A 22,381-nucleotide genomic window follows, 5' to 3' on the forward strand; every position below is an offset into this window, starting at 1 on the left:
CAGTTCACAATTTCATCTAGAAAATTAGAAGGACTTGATTGGGGGTCACTAGAAATATCCTACTTCCCCACCACATTGTAATTCCACTGTATACCTTTGGTGTAGGAAAAACAGTCATGCAATTAACTTGGGAAAACTCAACCCCCCCCCAAACCCCCAAACCATGTACATACATGGTATCTTATACAACTGTCTTTTTCTGGTTCTGTATAGGGAAATATTCATGTTTGTTGAGGTTTATCAAATTAATGTTAATAAAAAGGAAAATTTAAGAAGGAGAGATCATTGATAACTTTGGAGAGGGCAGTTTGAGCAGAGTAATGAGGTGAGAAGTCAGGCTTAAGAACAAGCAAGGGTTAAGAACAGCAAGAGAAGAGAAAGCAAGGGAGACAAAAGCTGTCAGTTTTTTTCAAGGAATTTGGCTGAAAGATATCTTTCAGAGCTAGTGGAGAATGGCAGGACTAGTGTAGTCCAACTTCCCCCTTTTACAGATGAAGAAACCAAGCTTAAGGGAGGTTAAGTGACTTGCCCTTTGTCCAACAGGCAGTATCAGAGGTATCTTGGAGTAACCTCACTGATGTCCAAACCTCTCGGTGTCTTTCCGTAGGTGTCTCATTCCTTTAGTGTGTCCACGTCCCTTGGTATTTCAATCCCGGAGTCCAGTCCACTTGATGACGGGCGACTCCCTGGCTTCTGGTCCCTTGGGATAGCTTTGGGTTGCTCTTGCGCAGCGGGCATGTGGACGCCAGGGGGCGCTGGCGCGGGAGGCCTGGTGGCCGACTTCACTGGGCCGCCTCTCTGTCCGGCTCGCGCGCCTGCGCCTCGCTGCTTTCGCTTCCTCCTCCAACCTTGGCACCCGGTGCTGCCGCTCGCCATGGACCGGAACCCTTCGCCTCCATGGAGGGGTTTGGAAGCTGAGGCCGAGGCCGAGGCCGCGGCCGCGGCGGGAGACTCCATCGGGGCCACGATGTACAGCAAACACTGGCTCTTCGGCGTCCTCGGCAGCCTCATCCAGGTGCGTCCGGCGTGCGTGGGGCAGAGACTGCTGGCTCGGACCCGGACCGGCCCCCACCGCCCCACCCCTCGCCAGACTCGTCGCCACCTCCAAAACCAGCCCTTCCCCCCACCTCTACACCCTCCTCTCTCCTTCCCCACCCCCGATCGTCACAGCCGCCCCCCCGCACTCCAGCACCCCTTCCACACCTTCTGCCCCTCCCCTGACCCATCACGGCCCCCACACTTCGCCACACCCCCAGTCTGGAACCCTCCCCTCACCCATCACTTCCAGGACCACCCCTTCAACCTGCTTAGGTCCATGATCCATCTGTATCCCCCCAACAGTATCCACACCCTCTCCAGCTCCCCTCCCCTGACCTATCACAGCCCATAGGATCTGGATCCAGGCTCCCTTTTCACCCTCCAGCACATCACCAGACCCCTGTGCAACCCACCCTCATCCCAGCCCTCTAAGACCCAGGTCCCCTTTAGAGCTCCCCATATCTTCTCCATCACATCCTCCTCCTTGCCCTTCTCAACTCCCCCCCTCCTCAATTTGCTTTCTCTCTGCCCACCATGGTAATTATGGGGACCCACCCCCAATGTCCAGTACAGGCTCCAAGGACATCATGCCTCTGGCCTACTCCTCACGGCCCCCCAGGAATCCCAGGCCCCTCTATATCCTCATCAGAACTCCTTCTAGTTACACACCTGCCTCCAATCACAGGAAACTCTTCTTTTCCTTCCCATATCCTTTCCCTCATTATTACTTATAAATGTTGGAAAATATTAAGTAGGGTTATTTATCTCTTTTCTTTTTTTGCCTTTTTGAAGCTTATTAATCCGGAGAAAGACAAGTCTAGGGCAAATAATGAAGAGGAACAACTGACGGAACTGGATGAAGAAATGGAGGATGAAATTTGCAGAGTGTGGGACATGTCAATGGATGAGGTATGTCTATAGGATAGGATACTGTTAGGAAGTAAGTTCTTCCTGAAAACTGCTACTGTATATTTATTTACAACATCAAACAAGCCATGTGTTGTTTCTCATCAAGGAGACCAACTCCTTAAATTATCCCTGCTGTTACTGCAAAGTAGTGCCGGGCACTGGCTAACTCCAGACCATATACTTTTCTCTCTGGAGGTGAAAGAGAATCTCCGTTGCTATCAGTGAGTATTAACTAGATGTGTATGGGCATCTTCTGAAGGTCCCAAGGGCCCACAGGTTGGAAATTTGTTGAAAACTCATCCATTTGTGGACAGGGATACTCATATAGGTATGACCAGTTTGGTTTGTGTTTCCTGTGTTTTTTGGAACTAGGCACTAGAGGTTTAAGAGTTGATATAGTGCTGGTGCTTGAAAGAAGTATCTATCTTCCTGCCTCCCTGTATCTCCTTTGAATTGTGAAGATTGCCGAGAATTCACGAACAAGTTAGGAGATAGTTTGGTTCTTTGCCAAAGTAGAAGTAGAGGGGGCAGCTAGGTGGCATAGTGATTAAAGCACTGGCCGTGGATTCAGGAGGACCTGAGTTCAAATCCAGCCTCATACCCTTGACACTTACTAGCTGGGTGACCCTGGGCAAGTCACTTAACCCTCATTGCCATGCAAAAAACCCAAAAACCCCAAAAACCCAAAGTAGAAGCAGAAATGAGAAGACTGTACTATATTTTTAAAATGCATGGATAATATTTGTATTCTGGTAATATTTTTAATTGATAGGTGAGAATATGGTTTTCATTGAGAGTTTCTAAAACTTATTTCCAAAGCCTTGTGAAAATCTGATTGTATTAATGCTTTAATGAAGTTCCTTTGAGATGGCACAAATACAATAGTGGTAGGAACATTCTATACCAAAAAGGAAAAGAAAATGGGTTTTGTTTTACAGAATATTTCCCTTGCCTTGGGAACAATATTACAAAGATTCTGCAGTATTATTTTTATATCTTACCACTATTCCTAACTTCACTCATTGTCTTTAGCTATAACCTCTAAGATATAAGCTACATATTAAAAAAAAAAATAAGGTAGTAAAAGTGAGGTCTTAAAAGGTTTAGAGAAAGGTTTTGGCTAATTAAATATTTTGCCTTTTTAGGACGTAGCTTTATTTCTCCATGAATTTAATGCCCCAGATATATTTATGGGAGTTTTGGCCAAGTCCAAATGTCCTCGACTAATGGTAAGTGTATAAATATAAGTGAGTCTTTAAAACAGTCACTGATCCCTTCTGTTGCCTGGAAACAATTATAGCAGGTACTTAACCCAGTATGACATTCTTGACCATCCTCATTCCCGCCCCCCCACTCCCGCCTTGATAATATTCTCTACTTCAGTCTCATTTTTAGGAAGGCTTTCCTCTGAGCCTAAATCTTCCCATGAAACTTCTGCTGCTCCTGGTTCTACCCCTTCGGGCCAACCAGAACAAGTTAAATTCTTCTGTATCATACACTATTTCATGAGAACTCTTACTCTCCAGACCAAATAGGTCTAGTTCTATCACCTGAGCTTCTATGTGTCATGTTTAAAATCTAATGTGTGGTCGCCTTTTTTCTGTCCCCAGTGTGGGGGAAAACTAGCCAGGGTTTACTTATAAGTTAGAAGCATCAGCGCCAGTTTTTGGTATTAAGCAGTTATTAAAGAGTAAAGAGAGAACACCTGGGTTTCATAAAGTTAAGAAGGAACCTATTATCTGTCCTACAGTTCAGCCACCAGCATGAGAATCCAGCCACAAAAGAGACAGAGTTAGGGAGCCAGCAACCCTCCCTTCTTCCTGCTTCCCTCCCCTGGAAGAGGACATCCTTCAAGCTGATTGGACTTGAGGGTGGTCTCCTTGTTGAGTTCAAAGTCCTTAACTTCTGAGAACTAATACCCTCTTGAGGGCTGGCCAGGTGTGGTTACAGACTAATTAATTTTAAGTAGATTAATCAGCAAAGTCAGTCACTCTCAGTCAGTCTCACTTAATTCAATCAATTTAGATTAACCTCCTCAGGTTGGGTCCTTTGGGCATTGAAAAAAAACCCATTATTTCTTAGCTTCGGGATGATATCCAGGCATTTTCAACATCTTAGTTATCTTTTTTGTTATGTTCTCCAGCGCGGTAATGTTCTTTCTAAGCTGTAATAACCACAACTAAACACAGGATTACAGTCATAGTCTAAGCAGGGCAGAATACAGTGGGATGACTCTCTCTTTCATTCTGGGTCCTCTGCTTCTCATAATGCAACCTAAGGGTACATTGACTTTTCTAATTGCCATGTCACACTGTAGGTTCATTCTGAGTTTGAAGACTGCTACAGATCCCCCAATCTTTTTCACAGAAAGTGCTTTATACTTGACTTTTATACTTTGTATGCCAAGTGTACTTGGTACATGAATCCCTTGTATTGTACTCATGCAGGTAATTTTTTATTACAAATGGAAGGCTTTATTTTTTGACCTTTTAAATGCTGTTATCTGCTTTATTCCTGTTTCCCAGCCTGTTGAAATCTTTTTGAATGTTGACTCTGTCATGCATGTTATTCCTTACGATTTTGTGCCATTTTCAAATTTGATAAGCATGCTACTTCTGCCTTTAAGTCATTGATCAGAATATTTATTTATTTATTTGTTTGTTTGTTTGGTGAGGCAATTGGGGTTAAGTGACTTGCCCAGGGTCACACAGCTAGTAAGTGTTAAATCTCTGAGGCTGGATTTGAACTCGGGTCGTCCTGAATCCAGGGCTGGTGTTCCATCCACTGCGCCACCTAGCTGCCCCAGTCAGAATATTTAATAGGACAGCACCATGGACGGATCCCTGAATCCGCCTACTAGAGACTTTCTTCCAGGATGACTTTGAGCCATAAATGAAATTTTGCTTGGGTTTTATTCTGAACAAATTTGAATCAGTTCCCTATATATCTTAGAAATGAGACCTTTATAAGAGAAACTTGTTGCAAAGATTTTTTTCTCCTTTTACCTTTTTCTCTTCTAATTTCCACTGAATTAATTTCATTTATGCATACACTTATGTAATCAAAATTGTTGAATTTTACCTCTTATGAATCTTTATCTCTTGTTTGGTTATGAATTTTTCCCATTTCCATAGATCTGATTGGAAAATCTTCTTAGTTCCTCTAATTTTTTATATGATGTTACCCTTTGTATCTGAATTCTATACTTCTTTGGAGCTTGTCTTAATATAAAATGTGAGATGTTGGTAGTTCTTTAGTTTCTGCCAGACTGCTTTCCAGTCTTTTCAACATTTTTTGTTGAATAATGAGTTCTTGCTCCAATATCTGGGATCTTTGGGTTCATGGAATACTAGGTTTCTCTGCTCACTTGCTTCTAGACCTTATGTACCTAATTTGTCCCACTCATAGTCTCATTTCATACCCATTACCAAATTGTTTTAATGCTTATTGCTTTGTAGTGCATTATGAGATATAGCACTTCTGGACCCTTTATCCACTGCGCCACCTAGCTGCCCTCAATTCCCTTGATACTCTTAATCTTTTTTCCCTCTAGATGAATTTTATATTTTCTAGTTTAATTAGGTATACCAATGTTTTTATTCTACATTTTATACTTGGTTAAATACTACTTATTATTAACCCATCATGATTTATTGAGTTTGTTTTGTTGCCTTAACTATTCTGCAAACTCCTGGAGGCCAGAATCCTTGTTATCTATGTTTTTCTATGTCTCTCCATAGTTTTTAACTGTACTGGGCACATGGCAGGACCTAGATAAATTACTACTCTAGTCTCATTATAGGGGATACCTTCCCTGCCAATTCAGCCTTATAGGAAATCTATGTGTATAATCTATAATAACACTCAGAGAATAGCAGCAATATAATGAGGTTGAGAAGAGTGATGCTGTAAAAAAAATAATTAAAATACCTATTTTGAAGTATAAAAAGAACAGTCATTATTTTTTTTAATACAGTGATTTTGTACAATTATTTTTCAGTGTTTACCTGTTTTTAAAAACTTTTATCTTGTGCTTACTTTAATACTACTCTAATGCTATGCTTGATTTGGCAGGAAATTTGTGTGGGAATTTTGGGCAATATGGCCTGTTTCCAGGAAATCTGCGTGTCTATCAGTAATGATAAAAATATTGGGTAAGTTCTATTACATAGTAATTATTAGGTTTTCATAAACTTTATTTTTATTTGATTTCTATTTAGTAAAACCTATTAGAACACCTTTTCTAAGGAAAGCTAATACATGGGATTAAGGAGTAAAAAGCTGTAAATTACAAAGGCTCCCTTTTCCCATAGTAACTGGTATTCAATAGCTGTACTGCATTTTTCTTTTTTAATATTTTTTTATTTTTGTCAATTACATGTAAACACAATTTTTAACATTTCTTTTTAAAGGTTTTCGGTTCCAAATTCTCTCCCTTCTTCCCTCGGACCTTCCCCCTCCCCACTGAGAAGGCAAGCAATTTGATACAGGTTATATATGTGCAGACCTGCAAAACAAATTTCCATATTAGTCATGTTGTAAAAGAAAACACAGACCAAAAAAAAAAAATGTGAAAAAAAAAAGTAAAAAATAGTATGCTTCAATCTGCATTCAGATTCCATCAGTTCTTTGTTCTTTGTCTGGAAGTGGATAGCATTCTTCCTCATAAGTCCTTTGAAATTGTCTTGGATCTTTGTATTGCTGAGAATAGCTAAGTCATTTACAATTGATCATCATACAGTATTGCCGTTACTATGTACAATGTTCTCTTTCTGCTCACTTCACTTTGCATCAGTTTATGTAAGTCTTCCCAGGTTTTTCTTAAAGCATTCTGCTCATCATTTCTTATAGCACAGTAGTATTTCATCATAATCATGTGCCACAACTTGTTTAGCCATTCTGTAATTGATAAGCATTCCCTACATTTCCAATTCTTCGCTACCATAGAAAGAGTAGCTATGTTTTTGTATATATAGGTCCTTTTCCTTTTTTAAAAAATCTCTTAATAGTGGAATTTCTGGGAGCTTTTGTGAAGTTTTAAAAAAACAATGCCTCCTACCTCCTTTTACTGGAATGGGGGCCTAGGTGGTCCCTGGAGAAGCCAGCTATGAAAGGTAGTAGTCAAGTACTAGATCCAGGCTACTAGGTCAGAGTGGGGAAGGCTGAGGTCCAGGGTAATCATTGGGTTTCTAGGAATCATATAGATTCTCGTGATTTAAAAGGATCCTCAGAAGTCCGGGGTCACGTACGGTATTGGATTTAGAGCAGCAGGGGACCTTTTCTTAGCCCACTCATTTACTGATGAGGAAACTGAAGCCTTTGAGGTAAAGTGATTTATTCAGGGTCCCACGGGTAGTAAGTGGTGGAGCCAGATTCAAAACGCAGGTCCTTTTAACTCCAAATCCAAATCTTTCTGTTGTACAACACTATTGGTCTGGTCTAACCCTGACTTCAACAGGAATCTATAGTGTCTTTGACAAGAAATCATTCGACTTTCACACGAAAGTCTCTAGGATTGGGAAATCCATTATCTTCTAAGGTGGTTAAGCAGCTTTGACCCCAAATCGGCTTCTCTTGCAGTGCCTTTTGAGGCCTCCCCAAACAAGCCTAATAACGCCTCCACATGTGTCAAGGGCTTTAGACTCCTAATCTCGCATGTTTGTATTTTAGGATTGGGGTCTTGGTCTTTTATGTAGTTAGTTTGAAAGTGTCAAGGTCTTCCCTTCTTTCTAATGTTACCTGGTATAGTACCCTGATAATTATCCTCTTTTTCCAAATTCTCAGAGTATAAAATATTGATAGGCTTATAATTTCAGAAACAAACCTTTCACTGAGTAATCTATTTTTGTTAAACATAAAATGTCAGTCATTCAGTCATCAAGCATTTATTAAGCACCTACTATATGCCATGTACTCTTCTAAGTGTTGGGGATACAAAGAAATGCCAAAAACAGCCACTGCTGTCGAGGAGCTCACAGTCGAATGAGAGAAACAACATGCAAACTGGTATATACAAAGATGTATAGAGGATAAATTGTAGATAATCTCAGAGAAAAGGAACTAGTATTAAGGGGGACTGGGGAATTAAAATGAAACATTTTACTCAAATGATGTTTTAATGAAAAAGAGAGTATATATAAAAATGTGTGAATTGATTTTTCTTGTTTTGTAGACAGACATTGTTGCACTGCTTGTTTGATTTGGATCCTCCTACTCTGCTGGAGATAAGCAGGTATGCCATTTTCTTTGTACTCAATCCAATTATTTCATCCACAAGGCAATGTAGAGGTTAATTTTTCATGAGAAAACTTAATTGCATTCACGCTATTTTAATTCAATATTGTGCTCACATTTCTCATATAGGTTATTGTTAACATGCCTTTCCCAGCCACAAGTTGCCAATATTTGGATTGAAAGGATACAGGAAAATCCAGCTGTCTATGATAGGATTTGTTTCATCATGTCAAGCTCAACAAATGGTAGGGAACCAAGCCATTTGGAGAATCAAATTTTTAGACCATCTTTTTTTTTGGGGGTGGGGGGAGGGCAATGAGGGTTAAGTGACTTGCCCAGGGTCACACAGCTAGTAAGTGTCAAGTGTCTGAAACCAGATTTGAACTCAGGTCCTCCTGAATCCAGGGCTGGTGCTTTATCCACTGCACCATCTAGCTGCTCCACCTTTTACTGTTGTTAAATTTTTCATGACCCCCACATTCAGTTACTTGACCTCATATGGAGTCACAACCCTTAGTTTAAGAAGCTAGGGTACAGGGGCAGCTAGGTGGCGCAGTGGATAGAGCACTGGCCCTGGAGTCAGGAGGACCTGAGTTCAAATCCGGCCTCAGACACTTAACGCTTACTGGCTGTGTGACCCTGGGCAAGTCACTTAACCCCAATTGCCTCACCAAAAAAAAAAGAGGCTAGGGTATAGAGGTCTTGCGGACAAGGAACCTTGCTTGACCAGTGTGTGGGGTGGGATCTTCTTTGCAGCTCACACATGGGGACCACTGTGTCCATGTCAAACTCAAGTAGAAAGGGAGGGCCACTAAACTATACATAGGGATCCCAACAGGCTACAAATTGACTTAGAAAACCACATGCTAACATATCTATGTTTTAGTGTATTTTTATTTATTTTGTTAAATATTTTCCAGTTACATTTCAATCTGGTTCCTGGCACTTGGAAATGGACCTCTTGTTTGATACCTCTGGTCTAGAGCATTGAGATTATATGACTTGGCCAGGATCACACAGCCAGTGTGTGTCAGAGGCAGGACTTGAATCAAGAGCTCCCTAGCTCTGAGCTTAGCCCTCTGGCCCCTGTTCCATGTTGCCTACAAGATTCCTTAAAGGTAAATTATTCTGTTTGTGCCCTAGGACAGTGATAAAGCCCCCTCTTAAGAAAGAAAGAAACAGGAAAGAAAAAGCCCTCAGAACATTGGTGTCAGTGTAGGCGTTTGACTTTGTGTGGTGATTTTCCTTGGGAATTTTCATTAACTTGGTTAATCTCAAGATGTTTTCTTCTCTGCAGTTGACTTGCTGGTGAAAGTGGGTGAAGTGGTTGATAAGCTCTTCGACTTAGATGAGAAGCTAATGGTGGAATGGGTCAGAAATGGCTCTGCTCAGGCCCTAGACCCGTCCTCTGGGGATTCTGTAGAGCAGCCACCGCTGAAGATCGTCCCCTGTGTACTTGAAGCTGCTAAACAAATCCGGTAGGATTATACAGAGCATCGTAATAACCTTGGTCTGCCCGGTGAAGGTTTGGGAGGTCTTAGACCAGTACATGGCCAAATAACTCCTAAGGGGCCCACAGAAGAATCTTTGTAGGCTTCTGTGTCCAGTTAGGGTGGCATGGGCTCTGCACCCACTTCCCACAGGAGGGTTGTAGAGTAGTGCCTTGGTATGTTGACTTTACCACTACCAATCCTTGCCTATTGTGGAAGGTCCCGGTCTTTTGTGTCTGGATGAGGCCTCAGTTAATTGAACCACTGTCTTCTAAGTCGTCTAGGCTTCATAATTTGGACTTAACTTCATCCTTGACTCTTCCTTCCCCCTCATCTTCCACATTACCTAGTCATATTGATTTTACTTAAAATCTACTCTCTACTGAATTCCACGATAATTCTAGGCCTTCATTTCTCTTATGTGAACAATTATGGTAACCTTATTACTGATTTTCCTTCAGTTTTTTTCTGTCTCCAATCCACTCTTTGCATAGCAGCCAAAATAATCTTCCTGATGCATAGATCTTATTATCATGTCACTCTCCTGCTAAAAAACTCCATCATTCTAACTTGGACAAAGGACAAATTTCTTAACTCTTTCTGGCCTGAGTAACACTATTTCCATTCATTCATTCTAGCCAAAGGGATCATTAGCTGTCCCTGATGTAATCCTGCTTCTGTTGATTAGCACAGGCCATCCCCTGTGCCTGAAACATTTTCTCTACTCCTCTCTTCCTGTTGAAATTGTTGTCTTCCATCAAGCCTTAGCTGGCATGCCATACCTCTAACATGAAATCTCCCTGATCTACCCCTCTAAAAGTAATAATAATAAAAATAAAAGTAATCTCTCCTTTCTTAAATTTCCTTGATACACGTTCTTAACCTCACCTCCTTCTGTCATATTTTGTGTTGTTCTTTCCTTGAATGTAAGCTTTTTGAGGGCAGGGGCTGGGTCATTTTCCACCTTTGTGTTTCTAGCACCTGGCACAATGCTTTGCATGTAAAAGGTACTTGGTAAAGGTTTGTTGAGTTGTCCGAAGGTCATCTCCATTAGTCTCTAAAGGGATCTTTTTCTTTAATGGATGGAGATCTAAGAGGAGATGGAGTTGGTTGGAATCCAGACATTGCGTGACAAACATTGCTGATGCTGAAGGGGCTTCCTTTTTAGCTTTTGCCATTGAGGAGAGGAGACAATCCTTAGAACAACCAAGAAGAAACAAACATTGTTATTGTTACCTTGATGGTAGGCTCTAGAAATCGGTCTTTTAGGGGGTCTTGAGATGAAATTCTGTTGGTTTGAGTAAAACAAAACACTCAAAGTCGTCTTATGGGGTTTCCTACAGGAGGGTTTGGGTCTGGGCTTAGATATATTTTGTTTCCTAGGTTATGTCTGTTGGGTAATTAGGTTTCTTTGGGCCTGGACGTCATTGAGTCAGTGGTTTTTTTGTTTGCATGCAGTTTTGATAACCCAGTAGGACTGGATGTTTATATGCACATCTTACAGCTACTTACTACCGTGGATGATGGAATTCAAGCAATTGGTAAGCGATTTTATGAAGAAGTATGAGAATGATAATAGCTCATTTTAGTTATTTAATTATTTTCCCTTTTTGAATTAGTGCTTTTTTTATCAAGTTCAGCCTCCTGATATTGGAAGAGATACTTGGAATTTTCTTTCTGATCTGGCCTGCCATGACTTTTGTCAGCCTGATGATCCACCAGTCATACTTCAGGAACAGAAAACAGTACTGGCCTCTGTCTTCTCAGTATTATCTGCAGTGTATGCATCACAGGCTGAACAGGACTATATAAAGATGGAAAAAAGCAAGTATCATTTCTACCAGTTGTGAATGATGACCCCCCCCTTTTTTAATGCTGGTAATTTAAAAAATAGTTTACCTAGAAACATCCCATGTGTAACGCACAGAGCTGATCAAGCTGGGAATAACCCTAGTAGAAATGATAGAGACAAAATTATATATACTACAACAGGAATTTGTACATACTAAGGATAGGCGGAATTTAATTTTAGCAAATACAATTGTAATTTCTTATTCTGTACAACAAGCTAGCAAGTAGTCTATATTAACAATGTTTTTACTGATTTTGTTACAAATATTCTATTATATGGAAAATCCCATATGGTGGTGATCCTGCCAGTATAAAAGTCACTTTCTATAATGAATGCCATGTCATTCCTCCACTCCTACCCACCCATTCAATAAAATCCAGTGACACCTCTAGGATCAAATATAAAAATCCCCTGGCACTGAAAGCTCTTTATAACCTGGGCCCCTCCTCACTCTCTAATATAAACTCTATATTCTTGTGACATTTACCGCCTTGCTATTCTTCTCTCAGGACTGTCCATCTCTTAATTCCATTCATTTTTCCTGACTGCCCCCCTCATCCACAGAATGCTCTCCTTCTTCTCTGCTTCCTGTCTTCCCTGAGTTTCTTCAAGTTCCAGCTAAAATCCTACTTTCTACAAGAAGCCTTTCCTGCTTTTCCTTAATGTTATTGCCTTCCCTCTTAGACAAGTTGCCTTTTTCTTGTTTGTGCATAGTTGTCTGTATGTTGTTATCTCCCGTTAAGCTATGAGCCGCTTGAGAGTAGGGGTTTTCTTCTTCGTCTGTCTTTGCGTTTGCTGTGTTTGGCACAGCGCCTGGCGTGTGGCAGGCACTTAATGAATGCTTACTGGCTGACAGCCCTATGCAGGAGGAGTTGCTGTCCCCGTTTTACAGATGAGAGCATGAGGCTGAGAGGCCGAGTGATTTTCTCAGAGAGCAACCGTCTGAGGCAGGATTTAGCTCAGGTTGAATGTGTCGAAATCTGTGGTTAAGGAAAATTATTTCGGTGGCTAAGTCTGGGGTGGACCAGAGACGTGAGACTTGAGGCAGGGAGACCAAGCAGGAGGCCGTTGCAGCCATCTAGGTGAGCAGTGATCGGGCCCTGAGCTGTGGTGGCAGCTGAAGGTACTGGATGAGTGGTAAAGATACTAGAGACGTTGTAGAAGTAGGAACTGCAACTTTGGGCAAGTGATTGGTTATGGGGATTGAGGGTAAGTGAAGTGTTGAAGATAATGCTAAGATTTTGCAGCTAAGACACTGACAGAAATAGGGAAGTTTGGAAGTGGGGAGGGCACGGGGGAGAGTTGACAGTGTTAACAGCAGCACAAAGGTAAGGTATAATGAGGACTGAGAATCTAGCAGGTAAGAAGTTACTGGTGACTTTAGAGAGCATTAGAGTCAGCAGTCAGACTGCAAGGAGTTGAGGAATGGGAGGGGAAGACATAGAAGTGGTCCCATAAACATGATCATTGGTAAGAATTTAGCTTTGGGGGGCAGCTAGGTAGTGCAGTGGATAAAGCCCTGGCCCTGGATTCAGGAGGACCTGAGTTCAAATCCGGCCTCAGAAACTTGATACTTACTAGCTGTGTGACCTTGGACAAGTCACTTAACCCTCATTGTTCCGTGGGCCCCCCCCCCCAAAAAAAAAAAAGGATTTAACTGTTAAAGGAGCTTGAGGATATGGTGGGATCAGGGTATTTGTAAAGGACGGAGTTGGGCATGCACATACGCACATAGGAGGGAGGGAAGGAGCTAATGGATAAAGAAAGATTAGTGACTATAGAAGGAGGAGGGCTGTCAGTAAGGGGGCAGACTGTTGGATTGGATAGGATCAAGAGCACAGGTGGAGAGGAGATTGGCCTTGTGACTAAAGTAAAGAAGGAGAGAGAATAGGGCATGCTGATGTATAGAGTATAGGAAAAGGAAGAGCTCTCAGTCAATGACTTCTTTTGTCAGTGTAGTTGGAGGCTGAGAGGAAGGGAGAAATTTCGAAATAGCTACAGTAGAGGGTTGGATAGAGTTAATAATAGAGGAATTAAAGGATTATTATATTCTTTGTTGAATCCATTTGACAATTCTGTGACTAGTGTTTTTCAGCAGCACATGCATAGGCATGGAGAAGCACCAAGGATGAGATGGCTTGTGTAGGTCACGTTTATTATCATTGGAGGGCTATCCCACAACACTGAGATCCTACACATTTGTTCAAATTTTTCAATGTTAGGTACCTACTAGTAAGGACAGCCTGAATTAATGCCGAGAGATTGGACAGTGTAGGACAGGATTAGGAATATCCATTGGCTGGAATGTAGAGTTCATGAAAGAGGCTTTTGACGTTCTTATTATTCCTGAAAACTCTTAACTTTTCTCTGGTTGTGCTTATAGTCTTCATTTAGAGCTGACGTTTGTCATTTGTAGAAGACAGTAGATGTATTTTATTTGGTCAGATCTCTTAAAAATCTTATTTTTATGATAGCAGAAATACTCAGTATATTTCTGACTTTGTATCTCTTCATTTGTTGGTTGTACAATAGATCTGCCTCTAATTGGTGGCTTGATTCGGGTCTTGCACAACATGGAGGACTGTCAGAAAAAATCAGTGAACTTAGCAGATTCCAGTACAGAAGAAACTGAAAAGCCTGACATAAGCAAGGAGGATTTCCACCTGCAAGTCTTGAAGGATGTTTCATGTGAATTACTTTCTAATATTTTTCAGCAATTGACAAAGGTACTGAAAGATCCTTTTATGTTGACTGTTCAGGTAAGGAAGGGCTCGGCATAGTGCCTGGGAGGGTCGGTACCCTCTTTTGTGGAGGGTGGGGAGGAGAAGTGAGAGGGAAGACATCCAGGGTGTGTTGTGACTGCCCAGGTGATGCCTCTAGTGAATGAGTCAGAGCTTGATGCACATGTTTTAGGGGCTGGGAATTAGTACAGGGGAGCTGACTGAAACTATGCTTGTGTCTAAAGGAGTATCTGTCTGAAAATAGTGAACTTGGGTTCCAGTGAGAAAGTGTGTAGAGTTGCTTGAGGGCCACCCTGAGCCCTCTAAGGCTTAGATTCAAGCCCTGCAACTGACACCTATGAGTAGCATGGCCATAGGCACCTAGCATTTAATCTCCACCTAAGGCACCCCTCTATGACATGCAATTGCAGGGGAGTTTGGGCTTTCATTTATGGAGGGAGTTTTCACACCTGGAATTTCCTTCTGTCTAGGAAATGACAGGTCAGCTGCTTGCCCTCCAAAAATATTCCAGTAGTGGCTTTAGGTTTGTTTACCATAGAAACTTAGTGATTGAGTTTCCTACCCTATCCTCTCTGTGATGCAAATTCCAGTGAATTTGGGGTGTTCATTACCTAACAAGGTGGCTCATTCTACACTTGAACAACATTGTTAGACAGTTATCTTTATCGTGCTAATGTCTGCCTCCTGGTAACTTCTATCCTTTGCGTCTTGTTCTCCCTCTTGAAACTTCATGGACTAAATCAAATTCCTTTTCCGTGGGATAGCTTTTCAAATATTGGAAGACATCGATTATATCCCCTCTCTCTTATCTTTGTTAGAGAAGTTTCTTAGGTCCTTTCGAAGTTATCATTAAACATGGTTTCCAACCTCTTTTGTGATCATGGTCCCCTTCTTTTGGACATGCTTTTCTCTAATTGATTATTAATAGTGTGTTTTTCTAAAACCTAGGGTAATGATAATAAAAAGTGCTTTCTTCTTAGCACCCCAGTGAGGTAGATTGTGCCAGCCTTCTTCCCAGTTTATAGACGACAAAAGTTGAGACTCAGAGAGGGTTTGCCATGGGCACACAGCTAGTTGCTAAGACTCAAACGAGGGCTCTGCCCACCTTTCTCTCAAGTCACACTATTTCTGTCAGGGCTACATGGCTGTATAGAGCTTCCTTCTATGAAGCTTAAGAGGACAGGGCCACCTTCTCCCAGAGTTATTGTTAATTCTACTTTACTAATCAGTTTTCCCTCATTTGTCAGAATTGAGTTTACCTTATCAGTTTCCCTCCATGTTTCCTTGACCTTAGGGGAGCTGAAGCTGTCAGCAGGGCAGTTTATTAATTTGGGCGATGCTTTGCTTTTAGCAGAATGAGAGTTCTAGTGGATGTTCAAATAGCTGAAGTCCCCTTTTTTTTACAGTAGCTCTCTTTCCTGCGTGTCAGTTTAGTGTTTTTCATTAGGAAAGCATGACCTGTAACCTCTATGCATTTATGGCATTTTGGGGGGGAGAGGGGCAGGGCAATGAGGGCTAAGTGACTTGCCCAGGGTCACACAGCTAGTAAGTATCAAGTGTCTGAGGCTGGATTTGAACTCAGGTCCTCCCGAATCCAGGGCTAGTGCTTTATCCACTGCACCACCTAGCTGCCACATCTATGGCATATTTTTAAGAGATTGCTTCTGTAGCTCTTTTTCTCTTCACTAAATGTTCCCCTTCATGTTAATACTCCTCAGTTGATGTGCCCATCACCTCAATCTTGAATCCCTTCCCATCATGTGACATCTATAGGACTGTATTTCCTTATTCTAATGTTTCCTCTTCATTTCATTTATTACTTACACTATGCATCTGAGGCTGAGTCCATTATTTTGTTATTTTTTTCTTAAAAATTACTGGGCATCTCCTCTAGTATTTTCCCATTTTCTTTGCCATTCATGTTGTCCTCCATAATGTCCAATTTTTAGTTTTAGCTGGATATCTTTCTTCTTTATCCTCAGATTTAACTTTAAGCTCTATCAGATTATTGCATTCTCTACTGGTTTCTTGCCAGCCATTACGAAGTGCACACTGTTCTTTACTGGGAGCCTATCCTTCTGGTGTTATAAACAGGAGCCCAGAAAAACTCCTGCTTTTCCTTCACATCCAGAGGAACAGTAGTACTTCCCATATCCTCCTGTCTCTTCCAAAGTTATAACTTTCAAGGAGAGGAAGAGCTGAAACCCCTAGATCATTCAGTTTTTTTTACTGAGGACGTCAGGGTACGTTGGATACCTACCAAGACAGGTGGAAGATTCCAGCACTGTGAGAGATACCATCCAGGCATCATCCTAGCTCTCTGAGGAAGACATTGAGGCAGGCGAGAGACAACAGAGACGACCAGGTCAAGCTTTGGATGTCTTCCTCTACTGATTTTGTAGATTTTTTAACCTATATTTTTTTCCAGGAAAATATCATTCAGGCTCTAAAGGAGGACCATTTAAACAAGGAGAAGTGTTTCTGTGCATTTAAAAACCTTCTTCCTCTATACCACTCTGTGGTGAGTATGTGGGGAGCCCTTGGATTCACATGGAGTACAGTGTTGCAGTGATGTGTGGACTTGTAGGTTTTATCATTGATTAGTTGTGTCTGACTCTTCATGACCCTGTTTGGGGCTTTCTTGGCAAAGTCACCAGAGTGCTGTGCCATTTCCTTTTGCAGATGACATAGCAGGCAGCATTTGAACTTAGGAAGAGTCTTCCTGACTCCAGGCCTGGCATTCTGTCCGCTGTACCTAGCTGTTTATAGATCTTAGTTTTGGGGATAACTAAAGTATACTTTGAAACATAATCCTACCTTCAGAGATGCTTGTTAAGGCATCTACAGTTAGAGTTTAGATTCCTCATTCCAGACAACACTAATTAAAAACCTACTGTGGGCAAAGGCACTGGGGGGAAATAGGAAGTTTAGAAAAAACACAATTCCTGCCTTCAGGGACTGTACTATTTAGTAGGGAATAATATTCAAAGATAGGTAGGTATCATATATACTATTCTGTGATAAATATATTAGAGAATTGGTTCCAAAACAAAATTTCACATGAAGTCTGACTGGGATGGGAGGGAGACTTCCTGAGTTAGGCAGTGCTTGGGTTGGATGTCCATAGAAGGGTAGGAATTTGACAAAATGAGGGAAGGAGGGCATTTCAGATATAGGGCCCAAGCTGAGCAGAGTCATTGAGGCGCAGGAAAACAGCCTGTGTTTGGGAAGTGGGGAGTTAGCCAGTGTGGTGTGAGTGTAGCTCTGTGAGAAGGAATTTTATGAGCTAAGGCCTTGAATACTAGTTAGAGGATTGTGGACTTTACTTAGAAGGCAGTAAGAAGCCACAGCTAAGACTTTAAAGCAGAAGACTGCCATGATTGGAACTATGCTCTGGTAGCAATATGGAGGTGGGAGACAGTAGAGGTAGGGAGACCTCAGGTGAATAGAGCAGGCATCTGGGCTGGTGGTGCCAGTGCCCAGTGTGAAAGAGGGGCAGTGGAACTAATCAGAAGGGGACAGAATGAGAGATGTTTTAGAAGGGCCATCTGTAGGCCCCGGATAAGAACAGGGTCAGATTACAGTTAGGCCTTGGGCCAACATACAAGCACCTGTTTTGAGGCTCCTCCTTTACTCCCTCAACTACATGTCAAGTCTTGAGACATTTAACCTCTACCGATTTACACTTATTTTCCAAGGTGATATTGTTAACTGCCTAGAACTCTCTCCCCAACTCCCCTCCTCTGCTCATTCTATATATGAAGTAGTCAGTATAAAAAGACAAGGAATATTCTTACACAGTGACCTCCAGTGGGATTTTCCTCAACAATTCCATCATGAGCAGGACAATGAAGGGTCCTCTAAACACAGAGGGTAATACCAGAATTTGGATTTTAGATAGTGGGTGTGTAGGCAGATTGGAGGTTCTTAGTCATGGGATTAAATGGAAGGGGCAGCTGTGGCATGTGGAACGTGGAATTGTCCCCTGTGTAAGATGTTAATTCACAATGAGGATAAACCTGTGTAATACAGTCTCTTCTTTGACCACAGGTAAAAGGTTTCCTTCATATCCTGTGTGAAGCTGACAAGGCTCTTGGAGAAGATCTGGTTAAGGATTTCCCAAGTTTGAAGGCACAGAACTAAGACTAAAACAGAACAGTCCTTTGTTAAGAAAAAGACTTTCTTCCCTGGTTAATGGATGTGATGGCCTCTAGCCTCCAGTAAACCTTGCTGACCTCATGGAACTTGTAAGGGACAGCAGAGGGAGATGACTTGTGGAGGAGTGGTAGGGAACCCCTGTGGACTGTGACTGCCTGGACTGTGACTGCCCTAACTCCCCTCTCCTTTGTGTGTTGTGGTTACGAGTATAAACCTGCCATTTGACTGTGTTGCTTTGTCTGCTTCACTGGGAGTAAATCATGCTAGTATTTAAGGTGTCAACAGGGAATGCTTAACTGAACCTGAATTTGATGCCAGAATTTCATATGCAAGTAGGTGTTAGACATTAGCCATTTAAAAATGGCTTTGTTTATGGTAATGATGTGAATAATCAGGGTCTTTAAATATCTGAGAAGAGGAGGTAAAACCCACTAGAGTTGGATGTTAGACTGGGTTTGTTGACAGGGACAACATTTAATAGTATTGTGCATGGGAAAGTAGAAATGCTGTGGGGCAGCTAGGTGACACAATGGATAAAGCACTGGCCCTGGATTCAGGAGGACCTGAGTTCAAATCTGGCCTCAGACACTTGACACTTACTAGCTGTGTGACCCTGGGCAAGTCACTTAACCCTCATTGCCCTGCTCCCCCCCCAAAAAAAAAAAGAAAAGAAAAGAAATGCTGCCATGCCTGTATGACCACAATTACATATGGAAATCTCCCTTTGCAACTTAAGTTCAATGGCAGGTCATAAAATAATTGGTTTCAAATCACTGAGGTTTTTTTTTTTTTTTTTAGGTGAGGCAGTTGGGGTAAGTGACTTTCCCAGGGTCACACAGCTAGTAAGTGTCAAGTGACTGATGCCGGATTTGAACTCAGGTCCTCCTGAATGCAGGGTGGGTGCTTTATCCACTGCATCACCTAGCTGCCCCCACTGAGTTGTTTTGAGTGACAGTTTATTCCTCTAATCTCTTCTGATTGAGGTACTATGTAGCTCAGGATTCTTTTCTCTTCTCAGACTTTGACAATACTCCCAGTGTTATTTGTCCATTGTGACCAGTTATGCTGGACTGGAATGTCAGAATTATTCTATCTTTGGCTTCTGTTATTTCCACAAACTTAAATGGACAAGTTTGGTTTTTGTTCATTGTAGACTCCAAAGCCATGTTCAGAAGACTTTGGTAGTATTTTCCCTATTTATGCCATGACTTTTTTGGCTTATAAATGCTAATTTAGATATTTTGCCTTTCATGACAGAGTTTTCCCACCCAGAAAATGAAAAGGTGCTCGAGTTAGCCATGTGCAAGTATAGAGTTAATTTCTTTAGTGTTAAAGTGCCATTGTATACATGCTTTTGCATAGTTTCTGGATCTCTCTACTTTTTGCAAGGACATTTATATAGAAAATTACTCATGCTAGCAAGTGAAGCCACAACTGGTAGATTTCTTTTGTATTTTTGTTCATGGCATTGGTGCTGACTTTAGTATAATGGAGCAAGTGGTTGAAATAACCCCATACAATCAGAGAAAATAAGCCATGCCTCACAACCAAATACATGCACAGATCGTGCATTTCAGGCTGGTGCTAGAAATTCTCCTGTTAGATATTAATATTTTTACCTGTGAACTATTAAAAGATTCCTTGGAAGGGTAACACTTATCAGACCTTAGTGTAAAAGAATTGCAGATCTTATCATGAGAACAAGTTTTAATTGGGGTGAGAAACTTTTAACATAAACACTCTGAGCACCTAGGGGAAAGAGGACACCCCTGATGGTTTGATCCCAAAGGTGGATGGGAACAGTGGAGTTCTTTACTTTGTAGTTTCACTCAATTTTTACACTGTCTTGTGTACCATCTTTTTCACTGTTCAAAGATGAGGACTTATATTGCTCTACATATATTTTTATATAGTTTAAAACTTTTCCATAAAACTACCAATTAAAATAAAAATGGAGTATGTTTCTGTTTTGCTTTTCTTAATTCTAAAAACCCCCTAAAACATTTGCAAAAGAGAGTGATGATTTAGTTAATGAAGGAGTGATATACAAATGGAATGTGGTCTTCAATTTAGATTCCTTGTGGAATTTTCTGGTGTATTTGACCTCAGTTCTTTCTTGAAAGGTATGGACCACATATGTTTTGATGTTTCTGATTCCGTTTAATCTTTGTTGTCTGTTGCACCTCATCCTTTGGGGAAGATACACATATATTTATTTTTACTCTTTTGGAATCATTTAAACTAAGCCTTTGAAATATTGAAGAAAGGCTCCATCGTGCACTATTGTTTGTTTGTTTTTTGTTTTTTGTTTTTTCCATGGGGCAATGGGGGTTAAATGACTTGCCTAGGGTCACACAGCTAGTAAGTATCAAGTGTCTGAAGTTGAATTTGAACTCAGGTACTCCTGAATCCAGGGCCAGTGCTTTATCCACTGAGCCACCTATGCACTATTGTTGATGGTGCTATGAAATGGTCCATATATTCTGGAAAACAATTTGAAATCGTACCCCAAAACTGTTCCTACTTTTTGACCACTGGTATCACTACTAGCCTTATACTTCAAAGAGTAAAAGATTGAGAAAAAGGACCTGTATGTTTAAAAATATTTATACCAGTACTTTGTGTGGTAGCAAAGGAGTAGAAACAAAACAGGAGCCCATCAGTTGGAAAACTATTGGACAAATTGGGGTTTATGAATATAATGGTGTATTATTGTGTTATAAGATAAAGAACTTTAAGAGAAGCTTGGGAGAGTGAGTGAAATGAGCAGAGAACCAGCAGAACAGTTTATACAATGATCACAGTAACATAAAGAAAAGCAACTTGAGAAGACTTCAGAACTCTGACCAGTGCTGTGGCCAATCCAGACTGCAGAAGACCCCTGATGAAGTAGGTCCTGGCAGAATGTTGATGGGCTAGATAGAAGTGTAGAATAGGGTCTATATTTTCAAATGTGGCTAATGAGTTGATTTATTTTGCTTAACTCTGATTTGTTACCAGGGAGGGCTTCTATAGGGTGAGAGGCTGTTAGTGGGAATGAAAGATTTGGAGGGGGAAAGCAAAGAGAATCAAAACATCAAAGAAATACAAAACAAAAAGTTACTTGGAAGGCAACAAGTATGAATTTTAATTATCTTGTTAAATTTAACATGCGGCATTACAAAATGTAAAATAGATGATTTTGATTATATAAAATTAAAAAGCTTTTCCACAAACAAAACCAGTGCAACAAAAACCATAAAGAAAGCAGAAGACTGGGAAAGAATTTTTGCAACAAGTATCTCTGATAAAGACCTCATTTCTCAAATATATAGATAATTGAGTCAAATTTATAAAAATACAGGTCATTATCCAATTGATAAATGATCAAAGGATATGAACAGGAAGTTTTCAAAGAAATCAAAGCTATCCATACTCATTTGAAAAAATGATCTAAATCACTATTTATCAGAGAAATGCAAATTAAAACAACTCTGAGGTACCACCTCACACCTATCAAAGTGGCTAATATGACAAAAAAGGAAAATGTTGGATATTGGAGGGGATGTGGGGAAACTGGGATGCTTATCCACTGTTGGTGGAGTTGTGAACTGATCCAACTATTCTGGAGGGCAATTTGGAACTATGCCCAAAGAGCTATAAAACTCTGTATACTCTTTGATCCAGCAATACCGCTACTAGCTTTATATTCCAAAGACACCCAAAAAAAGAGAAAAGGATCTATTCGTAAATATACATATGTGTGTGTATATATTTAATTTCTAGCAGCTCTCTCTATGGTAGCTAAGAATTGGAAATAAAAGGGATGCCCATCAAGTAGGGAATAGCAAAACAAGCCATGGTATATGATTGTAATGGAATTATTGTGCTATAAAATGACAAGCAGAATGATTTCAGAAGACCTGAAAAAACTTTTATGAACTGCTATATAATGAAGTGAGCAGAACCAGGAGAATGTT

At 40.9% G+C, this 22,381-nt stretch overlaps 1 protein-coding gene across 3 annotated transcripts; it reads left to right on the forward strand.

The window, feature by feature from the left end:
• The first annotated feature begins 824 nt into the window (after positions 1–824).
• Positions 825–20,334, forward strand: SAAL1 (serum amyloid A like 1). Of its 3 annotated transcripts, none has more exons than XM_043970911.1 (12): positions 825–1,015; positions 1,831–1,947; positions 3,093–3,176; positions 6,022–6,101; positions 8,120–8,179; positions 8,311–8,426; positions 9,479–9,659; positions 11,130–11,212; positions 11,307–11,495; positions 14,056–14,282; positions 16,693–16,785; positions 18,315–20,334. In XM_043970911.1, exons 1-12 carry the CDS (start codon positions 875–877, stop codon positions 18,405–18,407), a joined length of 1,464 nt encoding a protein of 487 aa, XP_043826846.1. In that variant the 5' UTR covers positions 825–874; the 3' UTR covers positions 18,408–20,334. The 3 variants fall into 3 exon arrangements, with proteins under 3 accessions (XP_043826846.1, XP_043826847.1, XP_043826848.1); XM_043970912.1 differs by having other exon boundaries at positions 14,056–14,249; XM_043970913.1 differs by lacking the exon at positions 3,093–3,176.
• The last annotated feature ends 2,047 nt before the right edge of the window (positions 20,335–22,381 follow it).

Source organism: Dromiciops gliroides, chromosome 6, assembly GCF_019393635.1.
Source record: "Dromiciops gliroides isolate mDroGli1 chromosome 6, mDroGli1.pri, whole genome shotgun sequence".
NCBI classification, from domain to species: Eukaryota; Metazoa; Chordata; class Mammalia; order Microbiotheria; family Microbiotheriidae; genus Dromiciops; species Dromiciops gliroides.